General features: G+C 47.0%; 1 protein-coding gene across 4 annotated transcripts in view; it reads right to left on the bottom strand.

Annotated features, from left to right (window-relative positions):
* gdpd5b (glycerophosphodiester phosphodiesterase domain containing 5b) overlaps positions 1 to 16,266 on the bottom strand; it is a 30,017-nt gene that overhangs the window by 1,404 nt on the left and 12,347 nt on the right. Inside the window, exons 3-17 of one of the 4 annotated variants that reach the window (XR_013468596.1) lie at positions 10,933 to 11,036; positions 9,745 to 9,838; positions 9,566 to 9,625; positions 9,051 to 9,149; positions 8,465 to 8,558; positions 7,417 to 7,562; positions 6,279 to 6,361; positions 4,776 to 4,926; positions 4,170 to 4,391; positions 3,514 to 3,671; positions 3,277 to 3,424; positions 2,598 to 2,680; positions 1,823 to 1,837; positions 483 to 595; positions 20 to 288 (exon numbers count right to left, since the gene is read on the bottom strand). Coding sequence is in view for 2 of the 4 variants with exons in the window: in XM_078108184.1 (XP_077964310.1) it covers positions 483 to 595; positions 1,823 to 1,837; positions 2,598 to 2,680; positions 3,277 to 3,424; positions 3,514 to 3,671; positions 4,170 to 4,391; positions 4,776 to 4,926; positions 6,279 to 6,361; positions 7,417 to 7,562; positions 8,465 to 8,558; positions 9,051 to 9,149; positions 9,566 to 9,625; positions 9,745 to 9,838; positions 10,933 to 11,036 (1,570 nt within the window). In the remaining 2 variants the exon portion in view is untranslated. The remainder of the gene's footprint in view (positions 1 to 19; positions 289 to 482; positions 596 to 1,822; positions 1,838 to 2,597; positions 2,681 to 3,276; positions 3,425 to 3,513; positions 3,672 to 4,169; positions 4,392 to 4,775; positions 4,927 to 6,278; positions 6,362 to 7,416; positions 7,563 to 8,464; positions 8,559 to 9,050; positions 9,150 to 9,565; positions 9,626 to 9,744; positions 9,839 to 10,932; positions 11,037 to 16,266) is intronic. The other 3 variants (XR_013468597.1, XM_078108184.1, XM_078108188.1) reach the window with 3 other exon arrangements.

The following is a 16,266-nucleotide window of genomic DNA, read 5'->3' on the forward strand; positions in this document are numbered from 1 at the left end:
AGCCACTGATGAGACTCACCTTTGACCCCACCCAGCACTAGAGGCTGTCTAGACAGACCGGGGCGTCTATAAGCCCCCCTAGGCGTGCCGTTGTCTCCAGTGGGAGGGTAGTGGGGGAGGTATTTTGGTGCATGAGGTAATGGATGGGTGGGTGGGTGAATGGAGGGGAGAAGAGGCACAGGGGGGCACAGAGGTGGAGGCAACGAGGGATGCAACGGATGGGTGGAAGAGAGGACAAAGTCCCTGCTGGAGGTGGTGCACATCACACAGGCCGCTACTGCGCTTGACCTTCAACGGGGAAGAGAGGAAGAGGAGGAGCGAGAACATTCACACTCAGCGCAGACGCATGCTGGGATGCAGAGACATGCTAGGTGGAGCGTCCCGGATCTCAAAGTGGTCCGTTGCTCATCTTTAGCTCAACAGACTTTTCTTAAAACGACACAGGAAGTGGGACGGAGGTGGGCGTGTCCCGCTCGCCTTACCAGAGAAGATGAGTTTCTCCTTCATGACGTTCAGGTCCCTGCTGGACCTCGTCACGGCGGCGCTCAGCATGATCTGCTCGGGGTTGTAGCTTCGCATGCCGCTCATCCGGTACCTGCGGGGGGGGGGGTCACATCGCTCGGTCAGAGAGCTTCCTGAGACAGTGATGACATCACTAAGTACTGCCGCCTCTGCTCACGATACGCAGCTCAGGCTCACGTTGAGGACCAAAGAGGGATCTACTTTTAGAAAGGACCTGAGGACTTTGTGTACCGACTGAAAGGGACGTAAGGACGTCTATCTGGTTCTTTTTGGGGAAAACCGGTTCCTAAATTTCAGCTCTTCGCGATTTGGTTAAAAAGGAGACTGATTTAAAAAATGTACTTAAGTTGGCACAATACTACAACATTTATCATCAAATCAAGGTGCATAATGTACAGTTTTAAGTTGAGGAACACGCGATTTAGGCTAATCAGTAAATACAGGGGAATTAATTAATTCATAGATGGATTATGGTCCACATCAAACCTGGCAACACAAAAAGTTCTTTCCATTGTCCGTCATTACTAAACGACACACTAATCAATAACAGGAATAGCAACCAGTCTTTCAGGGGGGCCGTATTAAAAAGTAGTACCGATATGTGATATTATCCCAGCTGCAGTAACACTTTTGCACAAATGCAAACAAAGTGGTCACAGAATAGAGCCTTTTTATTTAGAAGTCATTTTATAGCTATTGAAAAGTTCTCCCACATAATTAAATACCAAACATTTTGTCCTATTCCGTGATCACTTAATAAACATTTGCTTTCATGAAAAGGCTTTTTTTTCCAATTACTTTAACCGACGAGCATTTATCACGATGAACTAATGCTGGGAGGAAATTAGGAGGAGAAATGCAACCAAGCGAGTTCATCAGCATCAATAAAAGCCAATCCTTCCCCTGATGAATTCCTATCCGTACTTCATCTTGGACGTCAAGTCGTTTGGCCTAATAGGATAGATAATACATTTAGAAACGCATTGGCCTCTCAGCGGTGGGTATTTCGGGCCGTCTGGGTGCAGAGCATTAGTTTGATCCGGTCCACGGGGAGGACGACGCGAGCTCGTCGGCAGCAGTACAACGATTCGGACGGACAGAGGTGGAAGAAAATAATCGTAGCATGACGGTGGAAAGAAAAACCGGATGGAGTTTGATTTCATAACAAAGGCAACAACAACAAATACAAAATAAGAAATAATGGAACAACGTGAGAGAGAGAGAGGGAATGGATGAAGAATGGTGGACAGAGACGGTGAAAGGAGAGAAGACTTTGGGTCGCAGGAAGTGACCCAGTTACCTGATCATGTGATAGCTGAGAGAAGAGGCCAGAGTGCAGCAGAAGAGGAGGAGAAGTGCATGCACGTCAGGCAGAGGAGAGAGGACGAGGAGGAGGACGGAAGGACAGCAAAAGGACAAAAGAAGGCGGGAGACAAGAGAGGTCAGTTAAGAAGCCGGCGGGAGCTACAGAAGACCTCGGCTAAGCAGAGCGAACCATCCGAAACAAACAAAGAGGGGGAAAAGGTCCGTGCCAGAGACAGCGGGAGGACACGCCATCTGTCTCTGGAGTGCCACAGAAACAAACAAAACCACCCTGTCCTGCAGGAAGAGGACACAGTGCAGGAGTGTGAGAGGTTTACACGATTAAACATCTATTAGAGCGAAGAGAAGACATGCTCATTCAATCAGTACATCACCGCAAAAAAGAAATCACATGAAACACGCACATTTGATTTGTGAGTGTTCTCTCCAGCCAAGGCTTTTTCTGGGAACATTATTAAATACAATGTAGCAGAACACAAGGGATCCGTGTAAATATGTATGAGCCGTTATTCTAATGATGATGTTCCAAACAGAGAGCGCTCCACTGAGGAAGACTGAGTCACGCTGAATGGGAGACGCCAGTGGGGGGGGGCTTGTAATGTAAATGTGCGCTCTGCATGAGTGAAACAGAACGACACGGCCGAAAAACAAAAAGATCAGCCTTTCCTTTTCTCTCCGAACACCAGCGGGACGTTACGTTCAAAGCTCCCAATAAGCACTCGACAGTTATAGCATCAATTTGCTGTACTTACTTTTGGAAAATGAATATTCCTATGACGACAGCAAAGGAGATGAGGTCCATGGACACCCACATCAGGCAGTATTCATCTGGTCTCTGGAAACACACACACACACACACACACACACACCACTGGGTGGTACCATACGCCACAATACAATCTGTTGTGCTTTTAGAAAAATACCTAAAAAGGCCCATTATTATGAAGATGCATGAAAAAGGCACCAAATCCTTCACATGATGTAAAGTAACATTTGATTAATTTAATGGATATAAATAAATAAATGCTGTCCACAGGCTACATATTGGATCCCACAGCACTGCAGATGCCCCATCAGCTTAAACCCCCCCACCACAGCAGGGGGCCGGGGGTCACGTCCACATGTCGTCACAGGGTCCCCGTGTGGTGCCTAAGGCGGGCAGACCAGGCTGGCACGCTGCACAGGGGGCGCGAGGCAGGTGAAATCACACCAGATGGGCACAGCGTGAGCGCCGGCCATGTTGGGAGCCTCCACGAGACGACTGAGCTAGAAAAGCACGAGTCGCGCTCTACACAGGATGCAGCGACAGGGATGATGATCGTACGAACCGCGTGGATAAAAACTACGGCTGACGAGGGGAAAGAGAAAGCTACACGCAGAAACCCAAACTCGGGACAAAGAAGAAGGAACGGGTCAACTGTACGTCCTTACCATGAGCCAGATGGGGTTAGGCACCTTGTTGAGGATATGTGAGGCCTCTGAAGAGACGGACGACACCCCGCTGCACCACAGCACCGAGTACAGCCAGGGCTCGTTGATGGTGTACAGGGTGAGGGTGATGTTGCTCTGGGAGAAGTTTCTGCAAGCAGTCGCACACATTCAGGCGGGTCTTGAAACAAACGTCGGCTTGTTTATGGTGCCAACCTGATAACGTGTGTGTGTGTGTACCTGATTTCCTGTGTGCTGGCCTGGTTGTACCTGAGCAGCAGCCTGCTGATGCCGTGCTGCTGGAGGCTTTGGGGGCTGCGTTTCTCCGCGGAGGTCTGGATCAGACCCGGAGCCCACTGTCTCACCTGAGCTCTGTGATCATCTGGAGTCCACATCACCTGCACATCACACGGGGCCGCGGTTACACTCGTCTCCGTGACACGTGGTGGCTGGGTCTACACGCTCGTGAGTAGTCAACGTATCCTCCGGCAACGGTTGTCATGGTATCTGACCAAAAGGTTGCTTCTGTCTTCACCCATATTCTGCATTGCCACGCTCAATCTTTTCTAAATAAACTTGTCTTGTCACTAGACACAATCCGGTAATGTTCAGCCAATAAAGTGTCTTAGTTGGGTTGATGAAAAGATCTACGTTTCGGTTCAAGTAACTATTTAACAAATAAATCAACATTAACTTTTGGTTTCAGGAACAAAGGGCGGTCCGCTGGATAAAAGCTTGGCGTTCCTTGAATCAACCCCCCCCCTCGCCCTCTTCATGTGGACCACTGCGGTCTTAATGTTACTACTGATACAAGATAACGTACAAAATGACTGGGACTCCCATCCTGTTTGCATGCCATACTGGGAGGTTTGAAGTAATCAGCTGAGGTGGCCTACCAGACCCTGAGGAACCCCGGACTGCTGCACAGCGTGCAGAGTATCATTGATCCAGCTGTGGTAGCAGGGGTGCTCCGGAGGAGGTCTCCTCAGCCGGAAAACCACTGTGCTGTTGTGATAGGAAGCCAGCTTCAGAAGCTGCTCCAGGCTGCACACACTCTGGTTGGCGATCAGGTCCTTCTCACGCGGGGAAAGCGTGCGCACCATCCAGAAAGGGTCCTCCTGAGGGAGGCGGGGAGGGACACGAGGGTGAAGATCGCGGGGTCTTGTCCGTGTATACATTTACAGTCAAGAGGACACACAAAGCCATGGATCGACATCACTGCACCAAATGTATACAGATTCTCCAGCAACAGAACCCTTAAATTCATACAATCCAGCCGGCCGTTTCTTCATTTGTTCGACGGTGCGACATCACAAGTTGAAGAGGATAATCTGGCCCCATAGAAGGCAGCGTTCCTAAACAATTCTCAGAATTCAGTTTGTCAGACACCATTATTTTTGAAGCACCTCGTTGAGCCCAAATCCACCGGATCTCAGTGCCGACATGACTTATTGCACAAAACCATAAAAAAAAATAAAAAAAGAGAGCTGAGACCGGCCTACCTTGAGGAACCACCGCCCTGCGTTGAGTTGCTGCAGATCGGTCCAGTTAAAGGACGAGGCGTCCTCCATTCGCCTGTCCGGGAAAACCTTGTCTACGTCGGTGGTCCTCCGCAGGTTGTGGTCGTGCATCAGGAAAGGCACTCCGTCCACGCTAGTGGGGAGGGGGGAGGAGGAGGAGGGGGAGGGGGGGTCACAATAATACCTCTCAGCAGAAGAGACAGGAGTTGATTGGAGCGTAAACTCAACAAACGGGAGTAAAAGCCAAATGGGGAGCAGGAGACTAAATGAGAGTTTGTCCCAATTGTGATGATGATTATTTGGTTTTCTGATGAAATTGCACTTTTTTGTTTCTTGCTCGTGAATTTGTATCCCTCTGGTTAAATGCACTTATTGTTGCTACCACCGTCGCTTTGGATAAAAGCGTCAGCTAAATGACCTGTAGTGCAACGTAAAGATGCTGCTCAATATTTTTACACCAGTGCGAAGGAAAGAGTCCTCTAAATTTCTCAATATTTGCCATTCAAATTCTTTGTTGAAAAGTTCATCAGATGAAATGATGAAGGCTGTTAGCAGTGCATTAATATTTTATTTTATATTTTACTGTATAGGCGTGCATGCTGGCAAAATGCATGTCTCAGTTAAGGCAGGTCTCCACAAAATGGATGGGAGTCAATGTAATGGCGTGTGTGTGCAGACGTCTCAGTCGCTCTGGCTGTCATCAGGTCTAATTACTCGGCCCAGTAAGGAGCTCACCTGTCAGCGGCCATTCACCTGGTAGGACTGTAACCGTAAACACACCACGTTGCTGAATTAAGGCCGACCCACAAACACACACACACACAGGGAAACAACGCAACGACTCCCCCACACGAGCCCTCAACCTCACTGAACATTCAGGAGTAGACGCGTTCACCCACTCTCCATCATACACCACGGCCACACAGAACCCTCCAACACACACACACACACACACACACACACACACACACACACACACACACACACACACACACACACACACACACACACACACACACACACACACACACACACACACACACACACACACACACACACAGTTCTTCCAAGTCTCTCTGAGCTGTCGCTTCCCATCATGTCGGTGATGCAGCGCCTCCATCTACTGCTCCTCTGTAGCCTCATCATCTCTACGGTTGTAGACTGAATCCCAAGTGTTTCTTTTGTTATCCGCTTGCTTCGGTTTATGTTCAAAGAATATAATTTCTTTGTCAAAGACATTTTGCTAAGAAAGACTATTAGAAAAAGTCAGATATTAAAAAAAAAGGCAACACATTGTCCTGATGGGTATCTAGTCCACTGTGAGCTTTTTCTAGTCCAGGTAATAAGAGCTTCTGGGAAAACTAACGTTCCATAATCAATGAATGGAAACCAGCGAGGCAGAATCTGGACAAAACGACCCGTCATTTGTTTGGCTCCGTCATTCTGCTGAATTGATTGTCTGTGTGTGTGTGTGTGTTTGTGTACCTGATAGAAACGTCAGCCTCAAACCCAGTGACGTTCATCTGCAGCGCTCTCTGAAAGGACCACATTGTGTTCTCTGGAGCAATCTAGAAACACACACACAGCGTCATTACACGGTGTCTTGTAACAAACAGTGATGTAACGGGGGACTTTACTGGAGCCCCTGGAGAAAGAAATGAAGGCAAGATATAGAAGTCAATTATAATTTATGTTTATTTATCAAGGTTTTGTTGTTACTAGTCAAAATAAGGTGAATAAATGAGTCATACTGGAGCCAGAAGTCATAAATGAGGTGAATTGCAGATGTACGTGAAAACACTACATACTGAATTGCTTTTAGAACCTTCCAGTCCAGTTAATGGCCGATGCAAAATCAATAGGTTAAGCATCACTTACTAGAGAAGCTGCCTCCTCAGAGACCCTGTGAGTAAAGCTTCCGACTGGGACACACAGGGTAGGAATGATGCTGTAATCAATACAGAGTTCTTCTGGGAAAGTCCAGTCATGAGACCGTGAGTTTCTCACGGCCTCGCAGAGCCGCACCTAATGCTAGATTCCACTGTGCGGATCGATCGCTTTACACACATACCACCCAAAGCAGGGTGTGTTTTGGAGTATAAATAACCAGAGATCAACCTTCATTTTCCTTCCAAGGGTAGAATAACACAGACAAGAACACGAATCCTTCTTCAGGTACCGTTGAAAAGCAATAACCATCAAATGTGAAAAGCAAAGATGTGCTTCATCCCCACAACAAGATGCAAAGTGTTTGTCAAGCAGCGTCGCACAAAATCCCCCAGAAAATACAACCCTGCCAGTCGTCAGGCAGATGGAGCTCCGGGCTCCCTCAGCGTTGTGTGTGTGGACTATTTTCAGTTGCATGACCACAAGGTCATTACTAGACCAGAATAGTCTGGGTAATGCAGGAGAAAAAAAATAAAATAATGAGAAAGAAATGCAACAAATATCTACAAGGGCAGCACAGTTTCTCCTGTTCACCAATTCACAATCAAGTGGTAGTCGACCCTCAGGGTTAAAAGCTTCATATCCGGAGTGGTTGCGTTGGTGTTATCATTGGTTTAAAGTGGCCCGCTTCACATTCCCACATTCAGACGGGACGATAAGAGGTCAGCTGACTCACCATGGGGGCTCCCCGGTGGCCAATGACATCGGGGCGCTGCTTGAGGGTGCTGGGGTCCATGATGCAGGGCGAGGTGATGCACAGGGGCACCATGTAGAGTCCCAGCAACAAGCTGAGATAGAGCAGCACCACCACCACCTGGAACACTGGGCGGAGGAGGATGAAAACACAGCTGCAGAGGGTCAAGGGCCATTTTGGGCGATGTGCGCGTTCTCCTCCTTGGCGAGAGTTGGATCAGAGGATTGATACCACCAAATGTCTGTACGCTGAGAATGAAGCTGGCTAGCTCGGGCATACAGGCTGGATGTTGACTTTTCTTGTCCAAAAACAGAAATTATGAGTATTTTCTTGTGATTAATTTGTACATGAAAAACATCTCTAGCAACTTCACCTGGGAGACCAGTGACGTGTTTAGTTTATAGGCCAAGCTACTTTCCATAATGCTTTTAATGAACTAGAGCTAAATAACTAATCAAACCCACAGCTGACATTACAGAGGAAATGGGTTTAAATATTTAGCGTTTTGAGGTGAAACTAGGGACTAATTTGAGCACGACCACACTTAATTGTCAAAGAGAATTATGATGTGAGTCGTTGCTGTGAAAGGTCCTGGACCATGCGGAGCTAATTACAGACTGACATCAAGGGCCTTAAGGTCTTACTTATGAGGATATTTCATTCATATCGGGCTACAGTCTCTTAAGCAGCCATTAACACGGCATATAAATAGCACCGACTTTGTAATTCTCATCAGCAGTGGCAGCGAGCGTTGAAATACACACAAAGATCTGCGTATCCTTAGTGAGACTCCAAGGTGTCTGGCTCGAAAACATCACATGAGCCCGTAGGAATGCTGGTTATCTCTGACACCCTGGGTGGAGGTCCCGGCCTCTGTCCACACCGTGTTAATCATTCACCACTCTGAATGTGTGTGTGTGTGTGTGTGTGTGTGTGTGTGTGTGTGGGGCGGACGGGCACGGCAGGTGGGCAGGTGGGCAGGTGGGGGGGGGGGGGTCACTTGTATTCTGTGTTGCGGGGGTAAGCATACTTGTTTTTTCTGAGCGGGCGACTTGTCCAGCCACAATCCAAGACAGCGCTGTGACCGCTGCGAGGGCGCCTACATGCAGGAAGGGACCTGTGGCCTGGACAGAGGACAGAGGTCAAAGGTGAGAACAAGGAGAGAGGATACAGTAAAATGGAGACGCGCGGTAAAGAGAGACACGGATACAAGACAGAGGCAGGGAATTACAGAGATTATCTGGGGTTCAGACTACGGCGACACTATTCAGAGGTAATAGCTATCATTTGTGGGAGCATTCGCTCGTAACGGCGGCTGCAAATCACACGTTCATGGTGGTGCCATGATCTCACAGGGCACACTAATTATGAGCTTCTGACAACTCCTCGGATATCGCTGAGCTGTTAATTAATAGTCGGGTGCGTGCGGATTCAGTGTGCCGTCACTGTTTCTCATACTGCGATGTCAAATATGAAAACATTCATTACAGACACAGTAACTCACGGCTAGAATGTAAATTATCCACAAAAGAGTTCCTGGACTTTTTTCAATCCATGTAAAAGACATTAAAGCCTAACGGTCTTTTTTTTTTATCTAGTTGCTTCAGTCTGCTGACCTGCAGGGAGATTGGGACGACGTCCCACTCTTGCCCCCATGTTTGATTGACAGATATCACCCCGGCAGTGGTGGTGAGCAGAGCAGCAGTCACTCCAATCTGCGCAGCGGAGATACGGGAAGAAAAACATAATTCAGAGAGTGCTGTCACTTTGGATACACGCGTGCAATTTAACCCCAACAGCCCCAAACCGTGTTTAGTCCGAGTATTTGTTCTGCAGATAGCGTTTTAGTTCAGCGTATTGACTGCTTTCACAAGCCTCCCGGGACAGAATGATCCAAACTGTAAGTTCAGGATGAGTTCAGCTAATCAGCAAAGAACACACACACACACACACACACACACACACACACACACACACACACACACACACACACACACACACACACACACACACACACACACACACACACACACAGGCCAGAGGGCCAACAGCTTTGTGTAAAAACGGAGAGATACGTGGGTAAACCTCCCCCACCAGCACAGCTACTCTGCCTCACATTTGGCACACTTACCTTATGGAGCCAGTGCAAATTCAGCTGCTGCCCGAGTGCAACATGACAAAGTGCTAAAACCTGAAAAGAGAGAACACAGTTTACAAACGGCTACAGCTTCAAGGATGTCGACGTCACCGGTGACACACAACCTATTCAGGAGGTGTTACTTCACCGATAATACTTGCTGGTGGACTGACCATTAAAAACGCCACGTAGGTGAAGCCAGCAGCGGTGGTGGCCAGGATGGGAACGGTGCCATCGCTCCACTCCCCGGAGCGGTTGTAGAGGAACCTGCAGGGAGGAGAAGATAATGAAAAGTTCTGGATACAAACGTGGTTAATTAACATCACTATTTTCTCATGACAAACACCCTAAAAATTTCATTTGCAATTCTCAAAACAGTGAAGATTCGCAAAGAAGAAGTGTGTGTGTGTGTGTGTGTGTGTGTGTGTGTGTGTGTGTGTGTGAAATGCGTGTTTTGACACGACAGCGAGGGCATGCGGCACTGATTACTTTCACAGACTTATCAGGGATTGTAGTGGCTCCCTGCAGCTAAATCACTACAACACATACGGAGAGCAGTGTCATCCCCATCTGTGGAAACCAAACAAGAAGCAGGAAACGTGTACACTTCCTATTAGAAAAGCCATGCCGACGGAGCCAGAGGCACATCATAAGCGGGGAGATTGATGATGAAAGTCAAGTGGGGTGATGTGCAGACACAGAGAGTAAGAGCTCTTGAAAGAAAATGGCTATTAGAAGGTGAATGGAAAAAGAGAACAGAGGGATAATGGAGAGAGGGGGAGTGGAATGTAAGACTGCACAGGGAGAGGGGTGTGAGGAGAGGCAGTGGAAGCGAGCAGACGATAATAGGAGGGAAAAGGTGACATTGTGGAGGTGGCTGAGAGCAGGAAGAGCGATGGGAAAGACTGGTGGAGAAAAGGCAGAGCATGTGTGACCGTATGGGACACAGCCAGTCCAAACCATTTGGTGCTACAGCACATTTAGGCCAAGAACCACTTAAAAGTCACCGAGACGACTGGGAGGTCATTCTGCCTACGAACACGCACATTGGAAACAGATAATATTCTGCTAGCGGGTCTGGAAGAAGTCCAACCTTTTGGTAGTTTATGAAGTCTCTTAGTCACGATGCAGAATCCTTTACAGTAAAAAGGGAAATGTCAGGCGAGCCATCTCCGTTACGTAACGCGGTTAATCTGTCTCCGCTCAAATTGAAGCACGGGACGGATTAAACGGATGATTTGGGGAATCCACGTGCACGGACATCATTTATTTACGGCCAAAAACCAGACGGCGCCGGGCGTCTGGCTCCAGTTTGACCCCGAGCACTTGGCTGGGCGGAGGGGGGGGTCGGGGAGACTCACCAGTTGAACTCGTTGTAGTCGTTATGGGCCTCCCACCAGAAGTAGAACCAGACCAGCAGCAGACAGAAGGTAAAGAGGAGGATGAAGGACCACAGCAACTCCCACTGCGCACACACACACACAAGTTTAATTTGAACAGGCAAAAGAACAAGGACTTAATGCACAACAGCGCTGAATGCTGCCAAAACTAAAGAAAAGTATTAAAAGTGTGAGTCAGAGAGCTCATTAGAGGTCAACTTTCTACACAATTACCTAAATGGAGCACGTGGTGTCGAGCTGCCTGCCGACCTTTGGAGAGAGTATCCCCTTAAACACCGTGCTCATCTCCAAGGAATTACTGTTAATAACTTCACAAGCAAGCAGAGTAATTACTGTCCTCATCTGTGAGGAACTTTTGTACCGCGGCAGATATTTCATATCTTCAGAAGCAAACCAAGCTCATCCTTACTCGGGAGGATTGGTGCAGCCAAGCATGTCCATATATTTCTACTAAAAAAAGCTCTACGCATGACTTAAAGTCTCAGAAAACCGGTTTCTTTCATGGGAAAGAAAAAGTGTAATCACTTGAAAGCGTCAGCTGTAATTGTCGATATTACACGTGTCCCGAGGCCTTTGGCCCAATACATGGGAACACATTCTATCAATACACCGAGCTTCGCAGCCTCAGAATATCTGCCTCTGTGTCGCTGCGCCGACGACAAGGTTATTATCGCCTCGGCCAGCTCAGATCTGCTCTCATTCCCAGCGAGTTTGGTTTATGTTTTATCGAATTCCACCGCCTGTGGAAGTCGTTTCAGACGGCGCAGCATTCGAAGGTCATATTTTGACCGCCAACTTGTTTTAAGAGCTTTGAGTGAATGTGTTTTAATTAATTTCTGGCCATGGTTTGATGGCATAACAGAGAACCGTTGTACATAAAAGGGAAACAAGCCTGAGGGATTGGATCCCCCGTCCCTCATATTTGGACATGACCTCTGAATGAATTTCAGACACATTATGCAAGAGATATCCCGGGCACCAGAAAATGGGGGCAGGAGATTACCCTGAAAAGTAAAAGCTAGAAAAGCACTTCCTGCCATTATTTTCTTCAGCAAATACTCAAATACTCTGAGTACAAAGACCCTTTTTTTTGAAAACTAATGGCATGTTAAACCGTAAACACGTTCGCTTACATCCAGATACATTTTAGAACAAAGGTTTATTGATGAGAAAAGCAGCGGCCCTCGGTTCCCATGGTCCTGGATGACCACCTGGAAACACCAGCTTGCTCCTGAAGGAGGACGCCCTTTCATTACCGGCGACGGTTTAGGTCCGACGTTCTCTTCCGAGCTGACGTGACTCGGCCCGCCCTCGTGACATCATTCCCATTCTGCAAGGCCGGCTCTTCACCCGAGCACAGCGGCCCAGGAACAACAGAAACGTACCTCTGGGAGTGTAGAGAGCAGTGTGTGCCAACGGTCACCAGGGTCTAATGATCACTAACCACGGGAGGACAAGTTCTCCTTTTGGGGGGTTATTGAATTAGCTTTAATTCAAATCAACTCACGAGGTGTCCTGTAATTAAAACCTTATTCAAAACAGATCGCAAGGACTTTTCAAAGCCGTCGAGGAGCCTTTCTGACCTCTTTCTACTGGAGTAATAATGTTCAATGAGAACAAACCACAGCTAAGAATAGAAGGAGCGAGGACAAAATGAATGGACCTATAAAGCATATTACTGGAATTCCTCCACTTTTTAGCAGTGTCTTTATTACAGAAGGTTTTGCTCTGGCAAAACTTTATTAAAGGACATTGGAAAAAAGAATAGCGTGGAAGGGATGATTGCGGTCTAGCCCCTGGGCAGAGGAAATGGCCACGGTGATTTAACATCTGGGAATAGCAGGTGGGGGAGTAAGAAGGAGACAGATAACTGTGACAAAGTGACAGCGGCAAAGAATTTTGTAGCAAATCAAAAAGAGAGCATCTCCGCCGTTGTGCAATAAGTTAACAATGCGACCTTCCTGCGTCCCGCTGAGGTTTGTATTCATCTCGACTTTATTCAGCTCACACAGTCCAGTGTAATATGATCCAAGCAGCCAATAACTTATTTATTAAACAGGGTTATTGGATTTGAAAAATATCGTCACACCCTTGGGGGAGGTTTTTTCTTGAAATGATATCACCGATGTTTCTGTCGAGCAGACACCGTCAAGCGATTTAATTTCCTCACATTTTGAGATCACACCTCAAAATACATGGTGCTCCTTTGCCTCCACATGCCGAGTCTCACACTGCGGGTCCAATAACGCTTACTTTTCATTTTCATTTTCTGTGTTTTTGTGCAGGGAGTCATTTTATATTTTATGTATTATATATATATATATATATATATATATATATATATGCATCTTATATTTTGTCTACTTTTCAGTGCAATAACAAAAGCTGACGATAAAGCTGTTGCCTGAACGATGGGTTAAGGCTCTTATTCCCCCCCCAGGAGCGCTTCAGTATGTCAAACGGGACCAACGTAGACGGGATGAGACGTTACAAAATAAAAGACCTTCCAATACAAAAACTGACATTTCTACCAGAGCCGACTGGTTATTCGCTGTCAGAGGACTACATGAGTAAATCCTTGCATGATGTACAGTAAGACGCTGTCACACACACAGACAACCTTCTGATGTTTATGGGCTTCTGGCTGCAGCGTGGTCTCCATGTGGGTCAAGGTTCATATTAACTCCCAGCCGGAGGGAAGACAAATGGTTATTACGCTATTGGCGATCTACGAAGAGAAAATGTCTTTCACCCACACTAGAAGAAGCCCGAAAATCAGACCAATTTATTACCATTTACTAGTTTATGATCCGTTTCAGACATCAACTCAACGTAACATGACTTTGATTGCTGAGATGTGGATTTCCTGTGTTGACTATAATTGAATGCATCATTCAACTGTGTAGACAGCTTGACTCCGTATGCTGCCATCTAACGTGCCAACAGTGAGGAGAGAAAATCTGCTGTGGGACGGTCCCGAATACATTTGCTGACAAAGATAAAGCCTGACCGATGCAAACAGACACAAACACGTGGGAGTGTGTGTGTCTGTGTGTGTGTGTGTGGATACACTCGTGTGAATGCAGGAAGGATTATTTCCAGCAGGAAAAAAGAAAAAATAATTTTGCTGACGGTGCTTCTTTCCCAGCGAGGGCCTCCATCTTCAACGGATTTAAACACCTCAGTCCCCCGTCACATTCCTGGCATTTCACGAAAGCAGTGCACTGCTGCATAATGCAGCCGATACTGCACCTACATCATACTGATCCTCCATTAACGCCATTCATTGTAGCGCAGGGAAGTGGATTTTATACCGTCATGCAACAGGATGATATGCTGCCATGTAGAACATGGGTAGAATACGTATTTCACATTGTAGGTGTTTTGCTTTTTTTTTTTTTTTTTAATACGGCAGGTAAAGTATGGTGTTCAGCAACGACATAACTCATCACAGCAGCTGGATATTTCAGACTCTGCAAAGTTTGCCTCTGCTTTGATTCTTCCACGGAGCGTCCTTCCGTGCTGCTTAGACACATTGACGCGACCGCCCTAAAACCAGACGCTCTTGTGTAAAATTTAAAAAAAAAAAACTGTTGATGGAGCTACATATTTTTTTTTTTGAGTGTCAGATTACAGTAAAAACACCTTCATGAAGACCAAGTGCATCAAATAAACTGGGCAATAGTTCATACATATACATGACCAGCATGCTGGTCATGTATATGTATGAACTATTGCCGTTTCCGGCGCCTCCCTCTCCCTCCCCCCATCTCGCCCTCATCACCTAGTCAGCTCGTGTGTTTTATTGCAGCTTGTGACCTTTCAGACGAGTACGTGATCAGGATAACACATTGAAAAAGATACTAACAGCGGTAAAAAATTACTGACATAAAACAAATCAGAGAATTACTATTTACCTTCGGTACCGTTGACCTTCTAAGCGTTGTTATCCGCAGTAAACAAACAACAATAGGCCATTTTGGGAAGTCAAACTGGGTGAATCTGCTTGTGTCGAGGTACCTCTGTGGTTTTAATTGTCCCATAACTCACTGGCCAGGGACAATGGAGACCGCGGGATAATTGACAAAAGGAGGCAAAGCTGCTCTGCTTCTATTTTAAAAGCCTTTGTGTGACTGAATGGTAAAGACTGGCTAAATGGAAATACTTTCAATTATTACTGAGAGGCCGGATCGGGTTGCAGCGCCTGACGTGGGCCGTCTCCCTGCGAAGCACCTCGAACACAGACGGCAGCAGGGAGACGGGCGGGCCGCCCCGAACGGCTCGTCACGGGCAACGAAGAGGGGAAAAAAAAGAAGGAAAAAAAAGGAGGAGAAACGGCGCGATCCGCTCGTCGATTATGAATGAGTCTACGGTCGTTCCAACGCCAGATTCTCCGGTCGCACGCGTCTTTGATTCAGGTCCGGTTACATGTCACCGAAACCCGTCCTTGATTGGTCACAGTTTGTTTACTGGATTTGGATGTCTTATATGACATCACCTTGTCCTATTCTAAGAAGCAGCCTCAGTGGAAAGGAGAGCGGTCTGCTCCTCAGAAACTAAATACATATTAGTAGCAGATTGTACAACTTTGCTATTATTGGTAAAATTGCTACAAAGTTGCACTCTTTGTCTGTAAAATTATCGCAGTCCTCCACATTTCGCCTCAATCATTCCTCATGTAAACTAATTGAAAACCTGTTAAATATTTACTTTCTGAGATCTATGGTGCATGTTATTGTGTGCTTCTCACACTGGGGGTCAAGACAAGCGCCATCCAACACCACGCGGGCAACACAAAGGATGAGCACCGGGACCAAAGAACGCTGACTCGCCACTATCCTATCAGTGGGACTGAAAGACAACCACTCGCATCAGGAAGCAGCAGGAAACTGGACACCGTGTAGCTGTAACAGAAAAAAATGAATAAAATCCCTTTATTGTGTTCCGCGATGCTTTATAAACTATTGGAGAGAGATTAAAATACAACCAGCCATCCGTGCCGCTGTTACCTGGCTCGGTTTGATTGCACGTTATTGCACACCACATATTTTCAGAGGTGTGCGGACTGACGTGAGTCTATTGTCCGTGTCCTCGGGCTGCGCTCGTCTGCGCTGTGGTATGCGGGCATAAATAAATGATCCCAGCTAGTGTCTGAGCGCGTGCACACAAGGTGCGGTGCCGTGTGTTTGTTGCAGCAACATAACCTGTGTGTCCTTCCTGAATACGGAACAGAGATAAAAAGGTCAGGACACATTCCTCATCTTGGGTACGCTGGAATACTTTAAGCTATTCAGT

The sequence above is a fragment of the Gasterosteus aculeatus genome, chromosome 1, assembly GCF_964276395.1.
Source record: "Gasterosteus aculeatus chromosome 1, fGasAcu3.hap1.1, whole genome shotgun sequence".
Classification (NCBI taxonomy): domain Eukaryota; kingdom Metazoa; phylum Chordata; class Actinopteri; order Perciformes; family Gasterosteidae; genus Gasterosteus; species Gasterosteus aculeatus.